Below are 27643 nucleotides of genomic sequence, written 5' to 3'. Positions count from 1 at the left end.
AGGCGGACCGCCGCTTTGATTTAATTCCCCCTAAATTCAATAACCATAAACAAAACTTGACAAGTTTAAACAATTCCAACTCTCCAAAATGGAATAAAAGTTCAACTTACAAAATGAATACCCTTCATGCGCGCGGTGGAAGAATTATTCCAAAGCTTCCCATTTATGAATACCCACATGAAATTTTCCTATAAAATACAAGTATGGTAATCCGCCTTTTCACTAGAACAAAAAACTTTGACGCAAAATTGCGTTTTTCAAAGGTAGAAAGTCTTGTAGGGGGGGGGGTCGGACCCCCCCCCCCCCTACAGTCATATGGCGGATTACCATACTACTTAGGCTGTTCGGTCTTAAGCACAAAAATTTTTCTGTTTGTCCGGTTTGAAACATAGAGAGTTGTCGGTATAAATGCTTTCAAACAAAAAGAATTTAATTGAAAACGATCATTTGGACTTTTTTCTTCTGGATATATAAAAACTCCTAGAAACACGAATTAGAGAGCTGAATCACAATACATGTTCAAATTTTTTTTTTCAGTTTAAATCCACTGGAGTTTTTATTCATTGAACTGATTTTGTCAACAAGCTAAGCATGAAAATGCATCAACTTTGAATAATCTTAAAAACGAAACTATCCGAGCTTTTGTATTTCCTAATGAAAATAAATATCACAACCTTGACTTCTTTATAAAAAACTCTAGTGTTCGTGTGAAAAATTTGACGAGCTCTAACGTTCCATGTCAACAGTTTTCTATGTACAAAACAAACGGATTGGCGATAAGCTACTGATGAGCTGAATTTCCTGTAAAAATTTTTGTTCAATTTAATTCAAAGTGCATTAAAACTGTTTCAATTTTGACCGAGCAATTAGTTTGAATGGGCAGAACAATTTGAGTATGAGTACCTTGACCTTTGTATAAATAAACTTTCCGCCAATTCTAGGCGGATTTCTTTGTATATCTAATTGATCATGAGGCGATAGTTTGACTTAGTTATTTTTTCGTGAAATTTATCCTTTTGCCTCAAGTTTATGTTTATAACGTTCACCTGCATTTAGGTGCGAGACCTCAGCTTGATCGCCAATTGATGGATTTCGCATACTCCAATGTTCCAGTGTTAACGGTTATTGAACTCTCCGGCTCTAGACATTATACCCGGGTCGACCTTTGATGGCGAATTTTTGCAAGAAATGCGGTGGAATGCGATGAAAAAAAATAATTTTCACTGCGTATTTCCTACATCTTTTTGCAGTGAATGTGGCGAATCACGGCGAATTTTTTTTATTCTCCGCGTTCTCGGTATTTTTACAAAAAATAAACATCCGTACATCGGTTCGAACCTCCACTGCACCAGCTATTACGTAATTCTATGATATTTTTTTGAAATTAAATCAGTTTCAATATACGTTGGAAAACAATTGCGATGAATCTGTAAGAAATACGGCTAATTTCGTGTAGAACTTTTGTATGAAATGATGTGAAATGCGATCAATTATTGTTTTGATTGCATTCACCGCATTCAACGCGTTGCTTACATTAATTATTAAGAAATCGATGCGGAGATTTTTCTTAGAAATGCGGTGAATTTTGCGGTGATTTTTTGTAAGAAATGCCCTGAAAATCGGCGAATTTTTTTTTTTGAAAATTGGCGAAATGCCTTGAAAATCGGCGAAGTAAGAACTGCCTTGAAAATCGGCGAATAAACCCTCAGCAAATCACTGACAGCTAAAACTAATGGTTTCATTGTATCAGTCAATATAAAACAGCAAACTGATGAATTAATTTGTCAGGACAAAAGCAAAAGATGAAATTTTTTTCTCAGAAAATATTTTGTTAGAAAATTTTTATAACTTGTTACTCCAAACGCAGTGTTAACAACACATTTTTCGCTGTAATTTGATTGTCTAGAGCAAACAAATTTCAAGTGAGGAGAAAAGAAAAGCAACAATAAACATCAGAAACAAAAAATCACGAGAAAACAGAAAAGAAATCTATCAAGCATGTTATTTTTTTTCAAAATACTTCTCTAAAAGTTAAAGAAAACCACGGAAATTGTTATTAACTCTCCCTGTGAGAAACTCCATGCATAATCTTTTAGCGCCCAAATGACACCCAAACGCACTGAATAACACCTCACATCAGCAGAAAACTAGTTTGAGAAAAAAATTTGGAAATGAAAATTAAAGAAAATGATGAGTTGACGTATTTATGTATAAACTTTGTGTTATTACTCTTTTAATTGTTTTCACTTAGTAAAAGTGAAAATTACCATAAATCCCAATAAAATACTTAAACACGACAGAATGGTCTGAAAGGAAGAAAAATAGAAGAATTGAGCAAACAGTTTTGTTCGATAAAAAAAATGTTTAAGATTATCTTATTTTGTTCTAACAAAACAAACTTCGACTGTTATTAATAACAAAAAAGGCACACATACAAGTATAAAATACATTTTCGAAGGAAAAAATTACCTCGCACACTGAAAACAATACGAAAACACGGTGAAAAAAGCCTCAAAAAAACGGCAAGAAAAACAATTATTGCTCAACATATCGTACAAAAATCTAATTACTATTAACACAGATGGTCAAAGCGTTCCATAACGTAGAGTTACTTGTAGAATTGGTTTAAAGAAGCCACCTTATACAAGTAAAGGAATGTAAAATCTAAAAAGAAAACTAAAAAAAACTGAGAAAGTTTATCATCCAAATTGAAATTAAAATTGTCTGACTTATTAACCCCAAACACTCTTGAACCAATAACATGGAAAAGAAGAATGAAAAAGTATCTGGACAAAAAAGACGTTAAAGTATCTGATAAAGATTTTTTCTAAGTTGCAACTCTGATACAACTTTTGAAAAAAAAACATGCGACTTATTTAGACCTGGCTCAATAAACAAACACTAATTGATAGTAATATCCAAAAAAAAATCAGGATAGAAAACCGAGGTAAGGGAAAAGAAATGAAGGTCAACATCAAGAAAAATGTCTCTCAAAAATTTCAACAAAATTAGATACAAATTTTAGATAAATTGCCAATATGGTACTTCCAAGCCACTATTTTTTTTTTAAAAAAAAGTTGATACTTGTGGATAAGCATACGCCATTCCTACACCTTATCGGTTTATAAAATATTTAAGATGCGGAGAGCAAAGTAACTGGAAAAATGATGGAATTTTGTTTAAATTTTTATTGAAAAGTGTCCTCTCTAAGTACCAGTAACTTTCAGCAACACCTCAGGAAATCAATTGACTAAAAACTGAATAGTAAAAACTAGTGAATAGGACAAAATCCGCAGAAAATAGCAAAAGAACAGACAAAAATCCACAAAAACCTGCATAAAAATTACTCAATTATTTTTCCCAAAACAAATCAAAAGTGTCAAAAACAATCAAAAAGCAGCAAAAACAAACAAAATGAAACCATAGACAAGTCAAAATGATATAAAAAATTGTAAATCACAAAAAGCTTTTCAAAAAGCGTGAAACAAAAAGATCAAAAAAGTTGATGAGATGTTGAAGAGGTATGTTGGAGCAAATAGAGTATCGAAAAGCTAGCAAAACAACAAGCAAGTCATAAAATGCCGCGAGTTTATATAACAATGAAATGCCTTTTTTTTCATTGAAACGTTTTTTTCCTTTTTCTGAATAAAAAACGTTTGATAACAATAAATTTGTGATCACTCAGTTTTTAGGAACTACTTCAGTAATGAGCGTTTATTTAAATCCCACACAAGCTTGAAAACAAAACAAAAATCAAAAAATCACGAAATTTTGCCTAATATTCGGCAAAATAGCCGAAAGATACTCAAATTAGTATTTTCATGTTACTTACAAGAAACCTTCAAACCGCTATGAAGACAGCCCTAGAAATAATACAATATCATAATCAAACTTCTAAACCAAAAAATAAGTAAAACTGTTTGAAAAAGCCGCATGTGAACAATTTTGCTTCAAAGAAAATTTTTTCACACCTCCATTTCTCGCTCTCTTGACGACTTTGGAAAGAAAAAACACTGTTTTGTTCCACTCATCAATTCTGCTCAGCACTCAAACCACCCAAAAGTTTTTCTCGCGTTTTATTTCCTGCTTCAAAATTTACTTCAATGAAAGTCATTCACCAATACTGCTCTTCAAGTCGTGTAAACAGTAAGCCATAACGCCTCTTCGAGTCGTAAAGAAAACTGCGTCCCAATAAAATTCAAATTCCTTGAACTGTAAAAAATCTAATGAGCAAAAACGATAGCTTGTTTTAGTAGCAATAACATAAAAAATCGATTAGGGAAGAGTTGTTTACCTACTCTTTTTCGTAAGATTTTTAATATGTGGTTTCTTGTTTCAATGAAGAGCACAAACCACACTTCTATGAGATTTGAAATATTTTGAGGACAATTATTCTACGACTGTCTGCTCTGAGTTGTATTTGGCCGCAGTGATTAGATTAGAATTATTGAAGGCGCACTCAATCGCACGCATTTTTGATCACACACCATTTTCGCGCACAAAAGTTCTGATTAAAGGGGATGTCGAGCGAACTAAGGTCTGACATTGTTGAGACGATAATCCACCATCTTGCCAAACAACATTTAATTCCAGTTTCATAAAAGATACCTACGTGTTTAGGCAATGATTATTGCAACATCTTGTACCAGTAGACCGGATTTCGAGAAAGCCAAAAACAGAAAACTTTCGAAAAAATGAATTTAATATCCAATTTAGGAAAATAAGAAAAAAGATTTTAGGGTCCTATGTATTCACGACAAAGCCAAACCTGATCACGACAAACAACATTGTGTTTAAACCAATCAAATGTTAGCACCTGTTTAATCTGCTTATAGTTGAAAAAATGAGTTGTTCCATTCTCGGCTGTGAGAGGCAATACATACGGACGTCCCACACGAACGCCAATTGATCGGAAGTGACCTTTGCCGAAACCAACTCGGGTGATGATGTTGACACAGGCTGAGGGGTCATACCGATTCTGAAATCGAAAAGAAGAACTCTTTTTGTTAGCCATGCCACCTCCGCGTGTAGAGGTGTTAACAGCGCAATTTGCTGAAATGCACTTTTTGTACTTTAAGAAAGTTCATCTCTAATTCTTTACAGCCTAGTTCTCGAGTTTTACAGGAAAAGACCAAACATCAATCCGAAGTATCAAAAAGTAGTCAAAATGGGAGCCAACAGCTCTTTGTAACTATTTCTAATGGTTCTAAATACATTACTTGTACACTAATCAAACAATTCAGTTAAGGTAATTTAGATTTACCCTAATCACGCGGTAAGACCACAAGTCGCTCAGGGTTTGCTTTCCAAAATCGGTAAAATGGAAAGGGACCCGCTGAGGGGGGAATTGTGCAGATTTTTGGTGTCAATTGTAAAATTCTTCATTTTGGATTCTTATAGTTTCTTTTTCAATTCCAATTTCGTTTCTTGGTTTCTACTTGATTTCCTGTGGTTCAACAGAGATACCAACATTATAATAGGTTGATAAGAGTGGTTGTGTTGAATTTGTGAACAAATCCGCTGAGATTTCAGTGCACCTCGTGCATTTCATCTCAATTTTTGAAGTACATAAAGTCTGTAATTAATGAAGAAGTAAATTATTTAGCGAGGTTTTTTGGTATTGATTTCAGACTGGAGAGCAGTCTTGGACTGCAACAAATCAAGAAAAAAACAAAAGGATAAGTATGCACTAATACAAGCTGAATTTATTCAAAAATTCAGCGGATTTCAGCACAGTTTCGAAACATTTTAGCGAAATTCAGTTATTTATTATGTACTGTCTTTGCAATCATTTTTTTTTTTGAAATTCAATGCTCTCCTGTGCTGTCATTCCTTACAGACTTTTCCGAATACTTCTCCACCATGGTTGAAATTTTTTGCTAGATAATGTAAATACAGTATTGAATTAGTTAGAAGATCCATTTAGAGCCATTAGAAACTAGTGACGTCTAGAAATTTATTATAAAATGATGGAGCAATAAGGAATTTATAGTTATTTTGGAGCCATAATTAGTTTAATTTAATGTGAACTCTTGTTTTGCTGCTCTATGATTGTCCCAGACATTAGATTAATATTGAGCTATTGTATTCAAACTCAGTTTAGATTTTTTGTGTACAGTCTATGATTATATAAGTATTAAATAACTGTGCAGGACACTTTTTTCTTTAACATGAGAACAATTTCCCCGCTTCTTATCGTACAGCTACAAAAAAATTGGCAGTAGTTTTATATCAACTGTTGATTTTTTATCTGAATCGCGAAATTCTGCAAGAGATAATTAAAGATTTAAGTCAAATTTGTGACAAAAATAGAAGAACCAAGCGAAAATAGTATGATTTTTTTTCCAGCTGCATTGGAAAAAGAGTTTTTATGGTGCATTCCTAGTGATATGATAATTTTTTATGCAACGAACCGTTATAGCGTTATCAATTTTTCTGGTTATTTTGATCCTTTTCATCCTTAGCGAATAGCCTCAGTTTAGTGCACACCAATTGGACTGAGTGCCAATTGTTTTTCTGGCATTGTTTGTCATAAGTATATTTCTGTTTCTAGTTCTTGGCATTAAAATTTCTATTTAACCTAATGAGATTTTCAATTTTATAAAATCCTTAACACAGCAGGTCAGCTTAAGTCATTCTTCGTATGTTTTTATTGCTTATGTGTGGCACAGTCAGCCAATTTTGCAGTTTTTCTCAAGTTTCTACATTGTTTTCTGATAGAAACTTACAGAGTTGTTTTTATTTGGAACACTGAACAATTTAAATTGTTTGCAAAGGAGCTTGAGGAGGTAAACTGTCTGTCGTTTTTCCAAAATTGTTTAAAACGCTTTTTTTTTTAATTATTTTCACTGTCTAAATCATCCAAATTTCTAGTGAAATGTATAGAGATTTGTTTGTCAAATGGCACTTGCGCCAAAAAAAGATCTTAAACGGTTGCCAACTCCAGGTAATTTTTAGTTCTAGGTATCACCAGAGGCCCATAAAGCCATTTATGATGTACTTTTTTGAAGTTGGAAACCTTAAAACCTTAATTTTTCTTTTCAAATTTGAGTAGGATACTACCAAATATTGCATCAGTTCATTTACTCTGCCAAGTTTAGTTTGTGTTTAATCTAAACAAATTCGACGATGGATAAATTGTTCATACGTTTTTGACAATATTAAGATACTCGTTTACAAAAATAAGGTTAGACTTAGTGGCGCAAAAAATTGCAATCAAAGTTAAGTTTGCTCTCCCTCTCTATAAATTCTCATTTTTATTTTTTCCAGCTCTGTTAAATGTGGTTATGGAGATTTAATGGCTTTAGGAGGAGATTTTATCGGAAAGTTACTTTTAAAAAGTATTTATTACCAGAGAGTTATTACTCTTTTAGAATTATCACAAATACATGTGTATCGGGGTAATTAGGAATAATTGAACTGTCCAATATACTTTTTTGTGAGAAATGCTAGAAGAGCTTCAATAAACTGGGTATTGGGGATAACATTTTGGCAATATGTAATTCAGCCAAAATTTTTTTTGTTTATCTCAAACTGAAAATAATTTATCTGCCCGGGTCGACACCGAATGGTTAACTTGTAAGAACTTGCAAGTTTCTTGTAAAAGATGGTTAACTTGTAAGATTTTGCAAGTTTCTTGCAAAAGAGGGTTAACTTGTAAGAACTTGCAAGTCGAATGGTTAACTTGTAAGAACTTGTAAGTAGAATGGTTAACTTGTAAGAACTTGCAAGGCAAATGGTTAACTTGTAAGAACTTGTAAGTAGAATGGTTAACTTGTAAGAACTTGCAAGGCAAATGGCTAACTTGTAAGTTTCTTGCAAGTTCGTTCCGGTCGAGCACAACTCTTATTGGTTAATTCAATATAAAATTCAGTCATTTACCGTAGAAAGCGCGTGGGAGTTAGTTGCTCAGTTTGGATAACATAATAAAATTCGACCTAAGTAGACAAAATGGTTACTTTTTGAATTTTATCAATTCAAGAGAGTTCCTTTTGCAATTCCATTAAAAAACTGTAGATCTCAATTAGCTTCATCGCGTTCTCAAAAATGTTCGCAAAATATTGACTTTGATTGAATTTTCAAATTCATATGTCAGTATTTTCTCAAAATAATTTAGTGGCCCTTCAGTTTTATACTTTTTTTATAATTTATTCACACTTTTCCAGATTCGATTTTTTTCAAACATCCATTTACATTCATGTCTTGCAACATTTTATTTACGGTTTCGGGCGTATGTGTATATGTATGTGTGTATGCGTATGTGCGTGTGTGTGTGAGAGAGAGCGTGTATGTGTGTGTGCGCGCGTGTGTGTGTGCGTGCGTGGTGTGTGTGTGTGCGAATGGTTAACTTGTAAGTAACTTGTAAGTCGAATGGTTAACTTGTAAGAGCCTTGTAAGTCGAATGGTTAACTTGCAAGTTCTTACAAGATAACCATTCGGCCTCGACCCGGGTGAACTCTTTTAAATTTGGACTTCATAGATATTTTTAGATCAACTGTAAAGTCAGATTCTAGACTCACCATTAGAAAGTTGAGTCGTTTGTCTTCTGAGGAAAAGTTTGTAACTCTGTCGTAATATTCGCCTGGAGAGATACCATTCTTCCGACCATGTTCCATGTACACCCTCACTTGGAAACTGCAACAACTACCTAGAGCAACAGAGGAAGCACTTATCATTAGTTGTTGTTTCTAGGGGTGATAAGGGTAAAACGATGCAAGCGTAGGGGGAAATGGGGGGAGGTAAAACGGTGCAAAATTAGGGGGGATTGCGAGGGGATAAGGGAACATTTTTTACTTCCTTGATTAATTCGCAGGCTTAATACAGTCCACAGACGCAAAAAGAAAAGCCGTGGAGAAAAATTTCCTCAAACTGATACTTCGTCGAACATTTTTTAAAGTTTTCTCTCGTGTTCGAACAAATTGTTCAGATAATGCAAAACCAACACCTTTTTCTGTTATATTTTGTTTCTGAATTAACGCTGTTTGTCAGTAGTTTAGCAAGAACATGGTATAACGCTGGAATGATTAAAGAAAGCTCTGCAGCAATTTCAACATCTTCATATTCTTCGCACCCAAACGGTAAAGGAGGAAAATTTTTAGTTAATGATTGATACAATCCAGGTTAATTATCCTTCCTAGCCAAAAAATGTTGAAACCAGTATTTGAAAAAAGATTACAAAATGTGCAGCATAACGCCCAACTAACAGTACTTGAAAATAGGTTTAGTTGAAGTGAAAGAATAAATCTTTTTCACTATTAAAAAAGACGGTTTTATGCATCAGGCGACCTTGATTTCAAAAGCAGAAAACATGTTTTTGAAAGCATGTTTTGAAAGCACCTTGATTGCAAAGCAGGTGCAATGCAAAATGGCTTCTGAGAATAGCTTCTGTTTAAACAGGTTAAGAATCAAATTTGAAATAACATAGATTGAGAACAGGCGGAAATATCCCTGTTGTTTTCAAACTATTATAAAATTTACTGACTCCTACTTTTATTGAGAACCACTGAAGTTTGTTTCTACATTATGGTTGAGAAAATAGCATTAATTCAAGTGTGAATTTTTGAAACGTGATAGGAAGCATACCAGTTTTAAAAATTTCACCATGAATACTATTCAAACTTCTTCAGACAATTTTAAGTAAACCATAGAGACCTAATTCTCAAACTAAAAGCATTGAATGTTTCATGAACTTTCCTTCACATATATCGGTTTTCTTTCTAAAATGCATGAACTTCAAGTTCTTGTTTTGAAGAGTAGTGATGGGTAAAAGTGATAAATAACTGCAGCAAGCAAAAAAAGAACACCGTATGGAATAATGGGACTGAATCATGTTTTATAGTTACGAAATATTAGCTCCCTACGAACAAAATATATTTTTTGAAAAGAGACTTGACTGATAGTTCAAATTTTCTCTCACTTGTTGTGTATCACTAGTGATGGATAGATGCAAACAAAATTAACATGTATATATTTTTTAAAAATTTGAATCTCAGTTAATGCGCAGTTTATAAAGAGTAATCAAGCCGATCCGATCGTCTAAGTAAAAGATCGTCTTTTGAATTGAATTAATTTTGAGCTATTCTAAACTAATTCGTCTAAAATCAGCTTTAGCAAAGTGATATTAACCCTACGTTGTGCAATTTCAGTCAGGTTTTTATCTTCTATAAACTGTATAGCTTCTAAATGTCTACAAACAGGTGGCATGTCTTTTATATAAAAAAGATATACTAGTGGATCTGACATTGAGCTATGTGGAACAACGAAAACGATTTCCTCCCAACCAGATGACACGTTGTTTAGTTTTATGTGCAGTGATCAGTCCTTTGAATAAGCTTGAACCAAAGAAGGCAGAGACCTCTTATCTCATTTTTTACCAAGTTACAGACCAAAACGTTATGATCAATAGCTTTAAAATTTAACTTCGTCAAATTTTTATCCATGTTTAAGAATCGATGTAACTTTTCCTTTTCTGAAACCCACTTTTGTTCATTGAAGATTTTACTAGAAAAGTCAGATATCGAAGTGTCCCCTGTCTGTGAGATTTTGACTGTCACCGCTTGAGAACTGCTTTCCCATATTCATTGTTATCTGCTTTTTTGACAATCTTTTGCTTCAAAGAAGAACATAGACTGTAAAAAAAGAGCAGACAATACTCTCCATTGAAATGTTTTTTTATCTCAGAATTATATTTGAAAACAGCAGCATTAAATCGTATTGGTGTATTTTCAAAGTTATCGTTGATGACTAAATTATTGGTATTTTTGCCTTATAACCATGCCGCGAACGAAAAATTAATTCTGCTTGAGGATTCTGTTGATTCTAATTTAAGATGTACCGAATTTACTTAACTCTTCTTTTAACACTTTAAAGAATAAATGAGTACAAAAAAATAAAGATTCTGTCATTTGCTGAAAATACTATAAAGGGCATGACAGATAAATCATTGATCAGCACCTAGTTTTTTAATTTTCCTAACGCTGTTTTGTGAAAATTGTTTGACTGGCTCGATCCATTTTATTATTGAGAGAAAAATTATTTTCGTTTTGGCAAGAGTTAATCTCCTTTCACTTGATTTTTTTTGTAAAATTCTCAATTTTTGAAAAAATTGTATCATCGAAAATTTTAACTTCTTTCTGTTCAAACACAAGCAAAACCTCACTTTCAATTATCCTTATTCATTAACCGTTACCTCAAATGTTGATGTAAATATTTGGCCGAGAATGATCAAGTTATGTTCCTTTCTAATTTGCGGAAGAAAAATGAGGAAACCGTCCAAATTTTCAGGTTTAATCAGCATTTGTCATTTTAGTGATTAGCTGTTTGCTTATGACCTACGTTTATTCTTATCTGATATACAAATGAAAATTACCTGCGGTATAAAGAGGTGAAAAAAAGCGAATGATGAAATCATTGAAGACGGCTTTTGAAAGTCTCTGCGTCGGTCATATTGCTCCAACAAACCTCTCAAGGTTGCAGCTGCAATTTGTAAGGAAATCTTTTACACATTCCACAAAGTTAAGTGTAGAACAAATGGAAAACTTCGTAGTTTATAAAGAGTAATTGAACCGATCCGGTCGTCTAAGTAAAATATCGTATATTTGATTGAATTATTTTTGAGGTATTCAAAACTGATTCATCTAAATTCAGCTTTATCAAAGTCTCCCGTGATATCAACCCTATTTTGTGCATGTTCAGTCAGGTTTTTATCTTCTACAAACTGAATATAATCTAAATGTCTACAAACAAGAGCCATGTCTTTTAAATAAATAATAATTACTAGTGGATCTGACATTAAGCAAAGAAGGCAGAGACCTCTTATCTCAATTATTTCCAACCAACAGACCAGTACGTTATGATCAATAGCTTTAAAATCCTTAGCAAGAACAAGGGAATTTTAACACTTTTTTGTGCTTCTGTCCAATCGTACATTAGCCTGTTTTTGAAATAAAAAACATCAGCTGTTTTCAACGCGGTACCCGAATTGTTTACCTTTGTTTGCAAAAACTTTTCTGGGTAGGAATAATCATGGCTGTAGACGTTTTTATTCATAGAGTTAGCTCCACATTTTTAGCAGTGAGATTGGTCGGGATTTAATTTCGTCTATTTTTTATCCATGTTTGAGCATCGATATAACTTTTCCTTTTCTGAAGCACACTTTTGCTGATTGAAGATTTTACTATAAAAGTCAGATACCGAAATGTCACTGGTCTTTGAGATTTTGTCTGTCGCCGCTTGAGAACATCTTTTCCACATTAATGGTTATCTGCTTTTTGATAATCTTTTGCTTTAAAGAAGAAAATACGTTGTTGAAACATAGGGAGGAGACAATATTCTCCAGTGAAATGTTTTTATCTCAGAATTTTTATGGAAAACAGCAGCATTAACTCTTAATTTAGGATTTTCAAAATTTTCGTTGATGACTAAATTATTGGTATTTTTGCCTTTTAACAATGCCGCGAACGAAAACTTAATTCTGCTTGAGGATTCTGTTTATTCTATTTTAAGATGTACCGAATTTACTTAACTCTTCTTTTTAACACTTTCAAGAATTAATGACTACAAAAAAGAAAGATTCTGCCATTTGCTGAAAATACTGTAACTGTATGACAGACAAATCATTGATTATCAACTAGTTTTATTTTTTTCCTAACGCTGTTTTGTGAAAATGGTTTGACTGGCTCGATCAATTTTATTATTGAGAGAAAAATTTCTTTCGTTTCGGCAAGACTTAAACTCTTTGTTCTTGATTGTTTTGGTAAATTTCTCACTTTTTATAAAATTATATCATAGACATATCATCAAAAAACTTTAACTTTTTTCTGTTTAACCACAATCAAAAGCTCATTTTCAATTATCCCACCCGTACCTTACATTCAGTCGGCAACAGAACTGAATCAGAACATTTTCTGTATAATATTGCCTTCCAGTACTGATTCAGAACGATTTCAGAACAGTTTCTGTATTGATTGTGAAACATATCTGAATCAGAGAAAAATTCAGAATCTATGTCTTCTGAATTACTCTGAATCAGAAAAAAATTCAGAATGCATTTCTGAATTAACTCTGAATCAAAATGAAAATCAGAAACTTTTCACTACACTGCAGGAAAATACAAAAAAAACTACTTCTCGGTTATTTAACCGTTATTCAAAGGAATTTTGAAACAATTTGTGGAAACAAATTAAAACTGAGAAGAGTTTTGGTTCTTGGAACCGATTTCAATGCAGCTGTACGGATGCTTTTCTGGCATTATTGGTTTAGAACCAATTATATGGGCTATGTGAACTGTGATTCTGCAGACGAATTGACCAAAATAAGTTTACTTGAAAAAAAGTTATCATTACTTAAAGAAGTTGCAATTTTCTCTATAATCATTTTTTTAAAAAAAGTTTGATTGGTATTGTGAAATATAGCAGTGTTACAACAATTTTTGTTTAGAACCAGTTGTATGGGCTATGTGAACTGTGAATCTACAGAAGAATTGGGCGGAATACGTTTATTTGAAAAAAAAGTTGTCTTTATTTAAAGAAGTTGCAATTTTATCTAAAATCATTTTTTAAAAAAAGTTTTATTGGTATTGTGAAATGTAGCAGTTTTACAACTTTTTTGGTTTAGAACCAGTTGTATGGGCTATGTGAACTGTGAATCTGCAGAAGAATTGGCCAGAATACGTTTATTTGAAAAAAAGTTGTCATTATTTAAAGAAGTTGCAATTTTCTCTATAATCATTTTTTAAAAAAAGGTTTGTTGGTATTGTGAAATATAGCAGTTATACAATATTTTTGGTATAGGACCAGTTGTATGGGCTATGTTAACCATGAATCTGCAAAAAAATTGGCTAGAACACGTTTATTTGAAAAAAAATGTCATTATTTAAAGAAGGTGCCTTTTCTCTATAATCAATTTTAAAAATAGGTTTTAATGTTATTGTGAAATATTGCATTTTTCCCTAATTGTGTGGGCAATTTCAGAGAATCTTTCTGCTATATGATGTTTTTACGTAGTTTCGTCTTGTTCTGATGTTTAAATTTGTCTTGTTTTTGTTTTGGAAAACTTTACAAGCTTTGTTTTTTTACCATGCTATAACAGTTTTCCTATAGTTAATTTCAGTAACTCCGCCACTGCCGGTCTCCAGCCCGGAACGAAAAGGCAGGAGGGTTTAAACCACATAGAGCATACTGAAAAATCTCAAAAAGTGTCAGTTTTAACTTAACATGAGAAAATTTCCGAAAACCTGTTAAATAAATTTCTTCAACTTTTACAGGCATTGTATGAATTTGTAATTTATAAGGACATGAGAGCAAAAGCAAGGGTAAAACTTGGCTGGGCTCACGGACATAGTTATGAAGTTACCCTAGTTCAGGGAAAAATTAGAGTCTGATTCGAAGTCTGAATCAGAAAAAAATCAGAGTCTGATTCAGAGTCTGAATCAGAGTCTGAATCAGAGAATTTCAGAGACAAATGTGACATGAAGAGACTCTGAATCAGTACTGAATTGTTTCTGACAAACTTCTTGATTCAGTATTGAATTATTCTGAAAGTTAGGTACGGGCAGTCCATTAACCGTTACCTCAAATGTTTATGTAAATATTTGGCCGAGAATGATCAGTTTAAGTTTCTTTCTAATTTGTGGAACAAATTTGAGGAAACCGTCCAAGTTTTCAAGTTGAATCAGCATTTGTCAATTTAGTGACTGGCTGATTGCTTTTGACCTCCGTTTATTCTTATCTGATATACAAATGAAAATTACCTGCGGTATAAAGAGGTGGAAAAAAACGAATGATGAAATCATTCAAGACGGCTCGTGTAAGTCTGTGCGTCGGTCATATTGCTCCAAAATACCTCTCAAGATTGCAGCTGCATTTTTTGTAAGGAAATTTTTTACACTTTCCACAAGATTAACTGTAGAACAAATTGAAAAACTTCGTACGCACGCACGTTCGCGGTTGTGTAAATCAGTTCAAACTCTTACCCAAGTTTTTTTCTTCGAGCTGTTCGCTCGCCCTTTTGTCCCCATTACCGACGTCTCCGCGCAGGGCTTCATATAATTCCAATGTTTTGTCGCACGACGGCCGCATAATTTTGTTCGCTAGAAAGTCGTACAAATTTTTGGCTCGCTCTATGGTCGCACTCAATTTTTGGGTAGCACTATGGTTGCTCCATTGCTAGGGTCGCGCACCTAAACCTGGGAAGCACACACGTGCAAACCTCACACAAATGTACAAAAACAAACGCACATATACACACAAAAAATTACAAACTCGACAAAAATACACAAGTACAACACCAAAAAATACGAAAAATTATTTTAAAAATTATTTATTTTTGTCAAGTGGTCTATCATCAAATTTTATTACGGGTCACTTAGGTTTTTCTGTTTTATACTTTAGATAATGGTTTTTGGATATTTGAAGCAATTGCGTCGCTTACTGTAGATTTTAGTTTTAACACTAGAATATGTTATGGTTTCTTTCAAAAATTTTCTTTTTATATTACCAATTACATATTACAAACAAAATTTTTTGTTTGAATTTTTTCAAACCGGAACTTGTAGCCAACAATAAATGTAATTTTTTAAACTTTCAAGATTGGGGACAGTTTTTTTACTCTGTTAGCTTGGTTTTAATATGTAATGGAACTACTCATTTTGGCCTATAAGGCGTTTATTCCAAAAATTTTACTCTTCACTACCCATTTTTTGTTTTTGGAAACTCCCGATCATTAAGAATTTTTTTACAATTAACAAAACGTACACTGACGAGAAATGATCAGTTCGAGGAGCAATTTGAACTCGCAGATTAGCCAATATTGATTTTATACTGCATTTAAAAAAAAAGAAATTTTGTTCTAAGATTTTGAACCTGGCTATCCCTGAACCCCTAGCTCTTAATTTCTTTTCTTTTTCAATCTACAGGAACACGATGGGATTAATTTGAACAATCTTTTCACAACAAAAGAGAAAATAGAAAACAGAAAAGAGTAATAAATTATTTATCTGTCGAAATTTAAACAAAGTGTGCTAAATAAGCTTTATTGGAGCATTTTTGATGAACAAGATACTTTTTTTAGAACTTAACCACATTGATAGACAAATATTTGCATCAAGCAGTTCATCAACGCTCCTCTGTCTTTAAAGTTGAAACCAATATCACTATTTTTTATTAATTTCTACATATTTATTCTGCAAAATTGACAAAAAATTTAGAAAAAAAATGGAAAAAGTGAACACAAATCATCACCATGTTCACAAAATTTTCATCTTCGATAACTCAGTCGAAGACAAGAATTTCAATAAAGTCGTCCAACCTTATAGTTGCTCAAAACTCCGCAGATGTTTCACCAGAGTAGGCAAATTTTCATTTAAATTAAAAACGACTAGACGACAAAATCTAATTGAAAAATGAAGCAATCACAAATCTGGAGACTTTTTGTTTGAAATTACATGCAGTACAAAGCAGTCGTTTCTGGAACCAAGTCTCTCATTGAATACGTTTCATTTTTGTGTAAAAATTTAGATGAATTCTTTAGCGCAAAATCTACAACCTAATTATCAATAGTTCCTAAAAATCATTTTTATTCAACAATATTATCCACTTGAAGCAGCAGGTGCCCTCAGTACCCACTTTTTATCGTCATTATTACACGCTTTATTACGAGTCAACCAGTATTGCATTATTTTTTGAGTTCTTTATACATGAAAATTTACCAGACAACTTTCTGATCATCTTTCACAGAATGTTAAAAAATAACAACGAGGATGAAGACCACGACCATAATAATGAGCCTGATTAGCTCGAGTAAGAATTGCTAACTGGGTGCTTAATGTGGACCAAATTTCGGCCTGGCTCTCATGGTTCTCAAAATCTGCTGGGTTTTGCCCATTGCATATTCGGATCTTTTATGTTTGTCCCCCCCCCCCCCCCCCCCCCCAGTACGTTATGTGCCCCCGAGTTACCTAGCATGTGCCATTACATAGTAAATCATCCAGTAAAAATATGGCACGTGCATCTGGGGGTTGCAAATAATATGCGCCCACTAAGCTGGGGGGGGGGGGGTCCTAAACGGAAAAGATCCGCATATTCTTTTGGTCGGATGGTCTGGAAAACATGCCGGTAACCAACTTCCATCTCAATCATACCGGTATTGGTTCGTGGACCTCATCCTCGGCCTTTTGTCCTATTTTGAAAAAAATAAATTGGAGATATAGGGCTTCGAACCTAATTCATAGGGAAAGAAAGAAAACCAGTTAAAAGATCTGAACATGCTCATAGCCAAATCCCAGAACATCAGTTGATCGCCTATGTCTCCAGGCGATCTGTCCACTTTTTTCGATTGTTCAATGAACCAACCAGTCAAGCAGAAAACGCTACTGAAACACAAACAATTAATTAAACAAATGCGAGGACAAGTTACAATTAAACAACCCGGGCCGAGGTGTTTCTAAGAGTAGATCATACAGCAATTTAGCGTTGATTTTGGATGAATACATGAATGAGTGTCAAAGCGTAGACCGTACATAAAAATTCGCTGAAATTAGAGCTGATCTTACATAAATTAAATCGAATTTAGCGTTCATCTTGCCTAATGTTGATAATCAAAGCGTAGATCTTACATAATTTTGCGTTGAAATTAACGTTGGTCTTCCATAATTGTGTGTCAGATTCAGCATTGATCTTACACAGTTTTGCGTTACTAAACGTAGCTCTTATATAATTTTACGTATATTTTTTTTATTGTCGACTTACATAACCATGGGGAGGTTGATGATAGAGATGGGTAGTTAAGTACGTGAGGCTTAGGGTTACGTTAGCGATTTTAGGGTCCCAAAACTTTTTTTTGACAAACGCATGTTAGCTGATTTAAAAACTCAAATTGTAACCTCAATTGTTTTAGTTGAAACTCAATAATTATCAATAGAACCCACATTCTCATAAATGCAGCTATTAGATACTGAAAATAAGTAAGAAAAGGGCTTCAAAACGCAAAGCCAATACAGTTGTACGTTTAGAAACTCAAAATTTTGTAAGATATACATTTATAAACGCCAAAATGATGTAATATCCATGCTTAGATGGGGAACATTTGTAGAAGAGGCGACAAGCAGATGTTTAAGTGGAAAATATTGCCAAGGAGCATACACGAAGAGCACTGAAACGTAAGATCTAACAAGAGATGTCTGTCTATAAAAAAAATTTGCATGTCGAGGACCTCTTCTTGAAGTTATAGGATAGCTATTTTTGCTGTTTAACTCTAAGAAACAGCGATCCAAATCAGTTTTCAGATAAACATTTTGTACACAATTTAGGTTTTAGATTTTCTTAGAATATGTGTGCAACAGCAGATAGATTCAGGAATATAACCAGGCATAGATTGTTCATGTTGCGTTGGGTTGAAGGCTCTAAGCAAAATCGGTAATACATGCCCTTATTGCGAATTTAATGAAATATGTAGGTTTGTTTCAGCTCTATTTGGTATAATCCGGGTTAACGATAAAACCAAATTCAGAGGAATAAAAATTTGCACTTAAAAAATTACAAAGGAGAAAGAAACAGTCATGGCTGATTTATAAAGCTTGTTTTACAAAATGCAAAACAACTATCCGTTGTTGAGCCGAATTAAATAAAAAAGCTCTAAATTTCAACCAAAATATTTTTATAGAAAACGATCTGCACATATTGCACACAAAATTGCAACACAAAATTGATTGTAAGGTAAAAAAAAAAGATGATCTCCGGCCGCTGAAAACTAAATTTCTAATTCCAAATTGAAAATTTCAGATGAATATCCAGAAATTGAAATTCAACTGATCTCAACCTGAATACTGAAAAGGTTTTAATAACGACACTGAAATTCCAATTAAAAGCGAAAAAAATTTTCGTTTCCTCCTTTCTTCCAATAACAGTCATTTCGCCGAACTCTATTTTGTTTATTCAACTCTCTTTTGGGAGTTTTGTGAAAAACTAGGCTTCCCTTTCAATGTATCTCATTCGGTTGCAACACACATCAGTACCTTTTTCAGTCAGAAGAAAATAACGATGTATGCAGTTTTTGTAACTTGAGATAGCTTCGGTATCTTTGTTTCAGAAATTATTGTAAATCTGTGCAAGTAGGGCCTAAAATGAAAAAAGAGACGTGAAGTTGATTTATTTAATGCATGAAAAAGAAGCAAATAATATATTGGTGATTCAAAAATAATATAAAATTAATTGATTGAAAGCCTAAGAGCGCATCAAATTAATTGATTTTAAATAGATGAATATGTATGTTTGCTTGGTTAAGAACGCTAAAATAGTGAGTATTTTTGATATAAAACATAATATAATAAGACTTTGTTTGTTTCAAGCGCATAAAAAATGATGATTGTTCGTCAATTATTCGAAGTTAATTTTATACATTATGCAGTCAATTATCTAAGTTTCTTCTGTATTTTTTTTGCCAAACTATACAGCTGACGATCTCAACTGTTTTTTATTAAAAAAACCAATAGTTCGATAAAGAAATAAGAAAACGGCACAAAAACAATTTTTCAATTTTGAAGCCAAAAATCCGAACAGCTCCTTCATTTAGGTGTCAAGACAATTAACCCAATCGTTTTTGACCATTGCCATTTTATCCAATGCCACTATACCTAACGCACTTTGCCATTCTCGTTCCTTAATCCAAATTAAAATTAGCAGTTGCTTTTGAAACGAAGTCTCAACATATTTAGTAGTCATGGCCAAGCCTCAGCGGCCCCTGCGGATGAGATATGGATCTATGATATGGATCCATCACAAACAAAAAATCAGACTAAATTATCGGGCTTAATGGTATTCAGTTGTTACCTTTTTCGACAAAATTGTCACTTCTAATACGCTTCTACATTTGATGTAAAAGTGGTGGCAATATTTCGCTGCCTTAGATTGCCGTTAAAAAATCTCTATGAGTGAAATGGGATATCTTTGAGTTTAGTAAAATATTATTGAACAAAAACCCACAATTTTTGTTAATAATTTGAGATTAAATAAGATTCATATAACTTACAAATTGTTTGATAAAAATTTGGTTGTGAAAAATTGATCGCAGAGTTAGATTAACTCCAAATTAAAATTTATCACTAATGTCGAAGGCCAATTTGATTCGGAATTCAAATACAAGTTTGTGAAAGAAAGTGGTAGGATAATTGGACAAAAATTCATTTGACAGATAAAATGAATTCGATCAAAAATTAGATATCCAAAGGCAGGACCGTTGCTGTGACAGAGCCTTGTTCGTATTGTTGGTTGCAAGGTTTTTTCGAATAAACGTGACAGAGTTTACAACGTCCATAAAAGGAATAAAGAGAATGACAAAGATTGCTGCTGCAATTATGCGGCTTAAAATTTTTAAGGAAATTTTTCTCCCAGTTTTTGCGATGAAATTTGAGGGTTTCGTTGTGGGTGTCAAAGCCAAGGTAATAAGGTTAAATAAGACACTTTTTGTTAAGTTTGCATTGTTGAACCAGCTGGCATATTTTTAAATGGATTTCGCGGTCCTTACGGTGCGGATATGAGGACACAAATTAGAATTACGTAGCAAATAGTACATTCAGAAATTGAACAAAATAGAACTAATTGAACAAAATTGAACAAAATTGATAGTAAGTTATAGCAGTATTCGAAGTTATTTTAAACATTATGCAGTCAATTATCTGAACTATTTCTGAATTGTTTTGCCAAACTATACAGCTGACGATGTCAAATGTTAGGTATAAAAAATCACTAGTTCGGTACAGAAATAAGAAAATGGAACAATAAACAATTTTTAATTTTTGCATCCAAAAATTCGAAGAGCTCCTACATTTAGAACCAGACATACCGACGCGACCTTTTGCTTTGAAAGGGCTCTACCTGTGAAAGAAAGGGTAATAAACCGTTTATGGTTGGTGTGAGAACAGTTAGCTCATTTGCTTTTTGCCCATTGCCATTTACCCAATACCTCTATGCCCAATGCACTTCGGCATTTTCGTTTTTTAATCCAAATAAAATAGCAGTTGCTTTTAAAACGATTGTCTTATCATGTTCAATGGCCATAGCCATGCCTCGGCGGCCACCGCAGATGAGATAAGGATCTCTGATATTGATCTATCACGAACAAAAATCGCCTGGGTATTTTAAAAGAAACGTGTAGAAGTGACTACTTTTTTCTTATCGCAATACTGAAAAGAAATACCAGTGTGCAATGGGTATATTGACTTTTGTTATAATGGCATTCTGTATAATGGCATTCGGTCATGTTACCTTTTTTCGACAAGATCGTCACTTCTAATACGCTTCTACATTTGATGTAAAAGGGCTGGTCAATTATTTGCTGCTTTAAATTGGCTTTAAAAAACTCCTATACTGAAATGGGATATCTTTGACTTTAGTAATATATTAATATTTTTTTGAACATAGACCCACAATTTTAGTTTAATATTTGAAAACAATTTAGATTGATAAAACTTACAAATTGCTTGTTGAAAGTTTGGTCGTGGAAAATTGATCGCATAGTTAGATGAACTCCAAATTAAAATTTATCACTAATGTCGAAGGCCAGTTTGTTTCAGAATTCAATTACAAGTTTGTGAAAGAAAGTGGTAGGATAATTGGACAAAAATTCATTTGACAGAAAAATTGAATTCGATCAAAAATTTGATCTCCAAAGGCAGGACCGTTGCTGTGGCAGAGCCTTGTTCGTATTGATGGTTGCAAGATTTTTTTTGAATGAACTTGACAGCGTTTACAAAATTCATATAGGTTAAAAAGAATGACAAGAATCCTGCTGCAATTATGAGGCTTGCATTTTTTAGAAAATATTTATACCAGTTTTTTCGATGATTTGGTAGTTAACTTTGAGGATTTCGTAGTTTTTTTTAAAGTTTGAATTGTTGAACTAGCTGGCATATTTTTTAATGGATTTCACGGACCTTACGGTGCGGATATGAGGATACAAATTAGAATTGCGTAGCAAATAGCACAATCAGAAATTGAACAAAATTGAACAAATTGAACAAAATTGAACAAAACTGATAGTAAGTTATAGCAGTAAGTAAGCATAGAATAGCAGTTCTGAGATTTATAACGCACTATCAAAATGAATAAGGTGCCGTGCTAAGGCAGTACCAAGTTTACTTTTTTCAGTTACTATAGTAGAACTAAATCCATTACCAGAAAACTGCTCCCTTAGCCTAAAACACGAGTTCTCGAATTTCTATGTGAATTCCCGAAGATCGAACTCTATAACCAATTAACCTGAAAAAACATCAAATTGTTAAGTGCTAGTCAGCAATACGTCCGTAGTTAATCCCCGATTATTAATGCGATGTACTTTATCTAATTATTTAGGATTTCTCAGGATTCAACAATGATCTCTGATTTCCATTCTGTCAAATTGACTTTTGATTATCAACTATCGTGGAACACTGAAAAACTCAAGTAAACTTATTCGGCAAAATGCTTGTTTTGTAAGTAATGGGTTACAAATTAGATACTTTTTATGGTCACAATTTAGGAAAAAGTTTTTGCTTTCATCAAATACGTGAGCAAGTCAAATCCTACCTTATTTACTGACCGCATCCACAAACTGTTGATTGAAGAATATTCTTGTTTAACTTTTTTTTGAAGGAGAGGTAGTTTAACCTGTATTTGAGACATTCTTTTCCCATTGTGTCATTTGGATCTGCCAACTGGAAGTGCAAACTCTCGTGTCTTGGCAGAACGTCGCGAAAGCAATGAGACAAGCCAAGAAGAGCTGAAATAATTCCACCTTTCGTCAACTGATTGTTGGTTGACAGCGTCAATCTGAAGTTTACCCCCAAGAGATAACAAGACATTATCAATTTTGCTGTTAATGGTGATTATCATTTTTTTTTAATTTTCTTACCTTTCTTTTCCAGTTTTAAAGTTTGCAAAAGCATTCAAAATCAGTTCAGCTTTTTTCTCTCTGAAACCAGTACTTGATTAATGATATGGCTAATTTTTCGGGCGTTAGTATTTTTTGGCTATTTATACATAAAAATAACGCTATATAGAGAAACATATTGGAGCAACAACTGCTAAGAGGGCCTCTCAGATTTTCTTTTGCCCCGCGTCGAGACCGAATGGATAACTCGTATGAACTAGCAAATTTCTTGCAAAATTTGGTCGAGTTGTAAGAACTTGCGAGTTTCTTGTGAAAGATGATTAACTTTTAACAACTTGCAAGTCGAATTGATAACTTGTAAAAACTTGCAAGCTAATTGGCAAACTTGTAAGTTTCTTGCGAGTTCTTTCAGGCTGAGCTCAACTCTTTGATTTTTTCAAATTAACATTCCGTCATTTATCGTGAAACCGTATTGAAAGTTGTCAATTTTATCAGCTCAGGAGGTTTTTATGCAATTCAATCTATAAATAGTAGATTCCAATTAGCTTCGATCTTCACAATTGTTTTTCTTAAAACCTTCTTAAATGTTTATACCAATTTACCTCTTTTCGCTTTGATTGAAGTTTCAATTTCATATGCCTGCATTTTCTCGAAATACTCTAATTACCCTGTATTTTTAATACAAGGTAGATTTCATAAAACTTTTTTGGAAATTTCACAATCCTATATTTTTTAACATCTGTTTGCATTCATATCTTGCAACGATGTTTTGTTCTTGCTACAATATAGGCAGAATTGTTATCTTGTAACAACTTATATTCTGAGAACTTATAAAAGGACATAAATTTATGTAGAATGTTTAACTTGTAGGAACCTTATGGGTGAATTTTCAAGTGCCTTGTAAGTCGAATGCTTAACTTGTAAGAATTTGTAAGTCAAATGGTTAACATAAAAAGACTTGTAAGCTGAACGTTTAACCTATAGGAATTTAGAGTCGAATGGTTAACTTGAAAGAACTTTGGGAAGAAAAACTTGCAAGGCGGTGCATCGCCTTGTAAGAACTTGCAAAAAACTTGCAAGTTTTTACAGGTTAATCATTAGAATTCGACCCTGGGGCAACAAGAAAAACGTTGATCATATGAGAACCTGCATATGGTAATTTATGCAAAGTAAATATTAAAAAATGGCGGCTTTTCAGTTTCTTTTTTATGCGCTTTGAACAAATCAACGAGGCAAAACATTAATCAGGTTGATTTTGTTCAGCTCACAGTCAGTCCTTATTTTTTTCTAAAAATGTCGTTCATCGCATTTAAAAACAAATACAAAACTGTCAAAGACCAGCATGCAATCTGTAAGCATGCTTTCTCCGTTTTTTGACAAAAGAATCACCAAAGATCTATTTCCTAACAATGAGACATTGGTGTTTCCTGATTTTTCAAGGAAGCAAAAGATTTGGACAAATTTTGAGCATTAGTATTTGCAAGCATTTAGTCACTTCTGAGCACACCATTGAAAATCTTTTTGTGACGAAAGACTACCGTGAAGTGTTATTTAATTGATAAATGATTGTTTTCGAGTCTTTAAGTTCTTCTAAGTTTGCTTAATCATTACTTAACAGGTTCATGTTTGGACCATTTTATACAATTGGAGAAGACTGATTGAGAACAGTTATTTGTATTTTGCACTTCCTTGAGAAAATTTGCCTTGATGTCATTGTGCGAGTCAGTTCTGAGGTCAGAAGTCGTCATGTACAACAGAATTGAAAAAAATTCTGTGAACAAAATCAGTTGTTGGTATTTGATTTTCTCTGAAAATTGACTTCTTCTGAAAATTTTCCGATTTCAATTCCGTTCTATTTACAAAAAGATCAGAAACTATGGCTATGTGCAAATTGTTACAATTAAAAGGCCAGCAAAACAATCTAATTGGATCGGTAAACGAAATCTGTCTTATAATCTTATGCATTGGAGAGAACCCGGATTCTGTTTACGCTTTCATCATTGCCGCCTTTAGAGTTGTTACCATACCAAGGAATTGAGAGCGTTGTTCGCGGTTACAAACCAATATACCCAATGCCAAAGAACCCCATTACCTTATACCAAATTTTTGCCCTTTGATCTTCTTGTTCCGTTATTGAATGACAAAATAGCACTCTAATCAGATAATTTAATCCCATGCTTGATATGTGATAGATTCATATCAACTCCCATGGGTCGCTTAGACAATGTAATGGCCCATTAAGCATGGCAAAATTTACTACATAAAAATTATGCTAATTAACCCGTACCTAGGTCGCAGTGAGTTTCAGCGCTGTACCATCGACTTTCAATTGTAACCAGTACTGTACCAGACAAATAGCAGTGTAAATAAATTTGCCAGTCTGCCCAGAGTCGATTAAGAAAAATCCCAGTCTGTTTTTTTTCTTCGCAGCATCATTTACATTATTTGTTAACACTGCACAGAATGTCTCAGCTCAGACTGTACAGACGAAGAACTAACAGACTGTACATAGCAAATTTTGAAAATTTCGAATGACTGATATCATGCATGAAATTTTTAACGTGGCGATACCCGGAGCTGCATTCTAGCCTAACTTGTACATACTACACCACAATTAACTGACACATCGACTTGCACCGACTTCCGCCGACCTCCGCCGACTTCCGACATCCGCCGACTTCCACCGACCTCCGCCGACTTCCAGCGACTTCCGACCTCCGCCGACTTACACCGACCTCCGCCAACTTCCACCGACTTCCGACCTCCGCCGACTTCCAACGACCTCTGCCGACTTCCGCCGACTTCCGACCTCCGCCGACTTCCACCGACCTCCGCCGACTTCCACCGACTTCCGATCTCCGCCGACTTCCACCGACTTCCACCGACCTCCGCCGACTTCCACCGACCTCCGCCGACTTCCGACCTCCGCCGACTTCCACCGACCTCCGCCGACTTCCACCGACCTCCGCCGACTTCCACCGACCTCCGCCGTTTCTACCTGATTGATGTGAATGCACCAGTGTATTTATGTTAACCTTTTTCCAGTGTTTGAATAGTAGACTCAATGGTCTTCATATGTTGTGTATTTCAGATTTGATTGAGATTTGTATTTGAACTTTGTGTTTGTTGAACTGAATTTGATTTGATTGAATTGTTTGAATTGTATCAAGAAGATGGAACAGGTTGTTATTACGATGGAGTTACACGAGTCGATTATGAAATGCAGGCGGGAAATTATGTTTGTAGTTGCGGATCCTGAAGAGAAGACGTGCCATGGAATTCTAACAGTGAGGAAGGTGTTCGACATCGATAACGAACGAATGGATCGAGTACGAAATTTGCGAAAAAGACGGGCACCTGATGCGATTGTGAGTACTGTAGTGAATGAACGGAAGGGGAGGCGCTTTGAATGCGGGTACTGTGAGTATGAATCACGTGCGCAGTATATCAGTGCAAGGCACGTTGCCCGCGTTCATCTGAAAAGCATCAGGCCTACAAAATGTGATCTATGCCCATTCAAGTTTATCTATTCTGCGAATTTGAAGAGACATAATGAAAGAATCCATAATTCTGTTAATTTGAGATTGAGGTGTGAGTCAAAGTCGTCGGGGTCGGGGTCAAAGTCGTCGGGGTCGGGGTCAAAGTCGTCGGGATCGGGGTCAAAGTCGTCGGGATCAAAGTCGGAATCAAAGTCGGGGTCAACAAGCGTAAAGTCATGTGCAAAATCATCATCATCTTCAGTTGTTCCTTTGAATTAGTTATTGCATTGACTGATACTTGTTTTTTGATTCTTTGTTTTACTGTTTTTTACTTCTTTGTTTTACTTTAGTTTGTTTGCTGGATTACCTTGTTACTTTCGTAATACCAATTTGCAGTCAATTATTGATCGTAGTTCAGACTTAACTTCAACACCTGAGAATTACCTAACTCGAACTGTAACATCTGTGTCTTCAAAGCTATCTGAAATGAAGCAGTCAAAGGTTGTTAAGCGGGTTATTTTGGTCGCTTTTGGTTTGGGCTCTTTAGTTGTTCAGTGGTAGCCGCAAAAGCATTTGAAAAAGTGTCCGCCTTCGTATGCATTGGAATTCCGCTGAGATTGATAAATGGTTATTTTAGTTACAAACAATTGACCAATCAGCAAAGCTTAAAGACCAGCAACAAATCTTTCCTGTTCTTATCTTACGCAAAAGAGCACACAAAAACTAACTTCAAATCGGAGTGCAAACTTAAGTTTAACTGTGTTTTAATGGTTGTGGTTTACGCATTGTTGGTTCAGTGTGTTTATGCTTTACGCAGTCAATTTGGATCGACCAGATTTAACAGGAAGGAACTGTTCCATTTAATCATGTTATGCACGTGATCAAAATTTAGTGCTCATAACCTACTCCCTCACTTGTTTCAATTATATCATGGGGGGGGGGGTGGGTGGGTGGTGGGGGTGGGGGGGGGGTAGTTTTGTGGGGAAAGGTAGTAGGGGGTTATAATGGGAAACATACCTTAAGCTAACAAAAACGAAGATAATATAATTTGAATGATAGAATTGGATATTAAAGGTTAATTAAAAATGAAACAGTTCCAACAGGGATCAGAAAGACAGACCTCGAATAACAGCAAACCTAGTCAGTCAACATGCCTCTCACAGCTGCTAGCCAAACTGGAAAGTTGCTGCTCCCATCGAAAGAGTACAGAACCATTTGCTTGTACAGCTTCAATATGAACACAATTTATGTAATCATATTGTGCGGTCTCAAATTTCCAAACTATCTACGAGTTCGACTAAACG

General features: G+C 34.2%; 1 protein-coding gene across 1 annotated transcript; it reads right to left on the bottom strand.

The window, feature by feature from the left end:
* Nucleotides 1–4735: 4735 nt before the first annotated feature.
* Nucleotides 4736–22831, bottom strand: LOC142349154 (uncharacterized). The gene is made up of 4 exons (XM_075400569.1): nucleotides 22638–22831; nucleotides 17217–17368; nucleotides 8520–8647; nucleotides 4736–4978 (listed from the first exon to the last, which is right to left on the bottom strand). The coding sequence occupies exons 1-4, from the start codon at nucleotides 22829–22831 to the stop codon at nucleotides 4736–4738; spliced, it is 717 nt and encodes a 238-aa protein (XP_075256684.1).
* Nucleotides 22832–27643: the final 4812 nt, after the last annotated feature.

This window comes from Convolutriloba macropyga, chromosome 11 (genome assembly GCF_964194025.1).
Source record: "Convolutriloba macropyga chromosome 11, txConMacr16.3, whole genome shotgun sequence".
Lineage (NCBI taxonomy): Eukaryota > Metazoa > Xenacoelomorpha > Acoela > Convolutidae > Convolutriloba > Convolutriloba macropyga.
This window is presented reverse-complemented; position numbering and strand designations above follow the sequence as displayed.

Excerpts from the sequence above, each read along its gene's own strand:
- LOC142349154 (XM_075400569.1), bottom strand. The coding sequence starts at position 22,831 with ATGTCTTGTTATCTCTTGGGGGTAAACTTCAGATTGACGCTGTCAACC. Across the intron at positions 8,648-17,216 it reads TTTCTTTCCCTATGAATTAG|GTAGTTGTTGCAGTTTCCAA; the intron begins GTTCGAAGCCCT and ends CTGTTGCTCTAG. Across the intron at positions 4,979-8,519 it reads AACGACTCAACTTTCTAATG|AATCGGTATGACCCCTCAGC; the intron begins GTGAGTCTAGAA and ends TTTCGATTTCAG.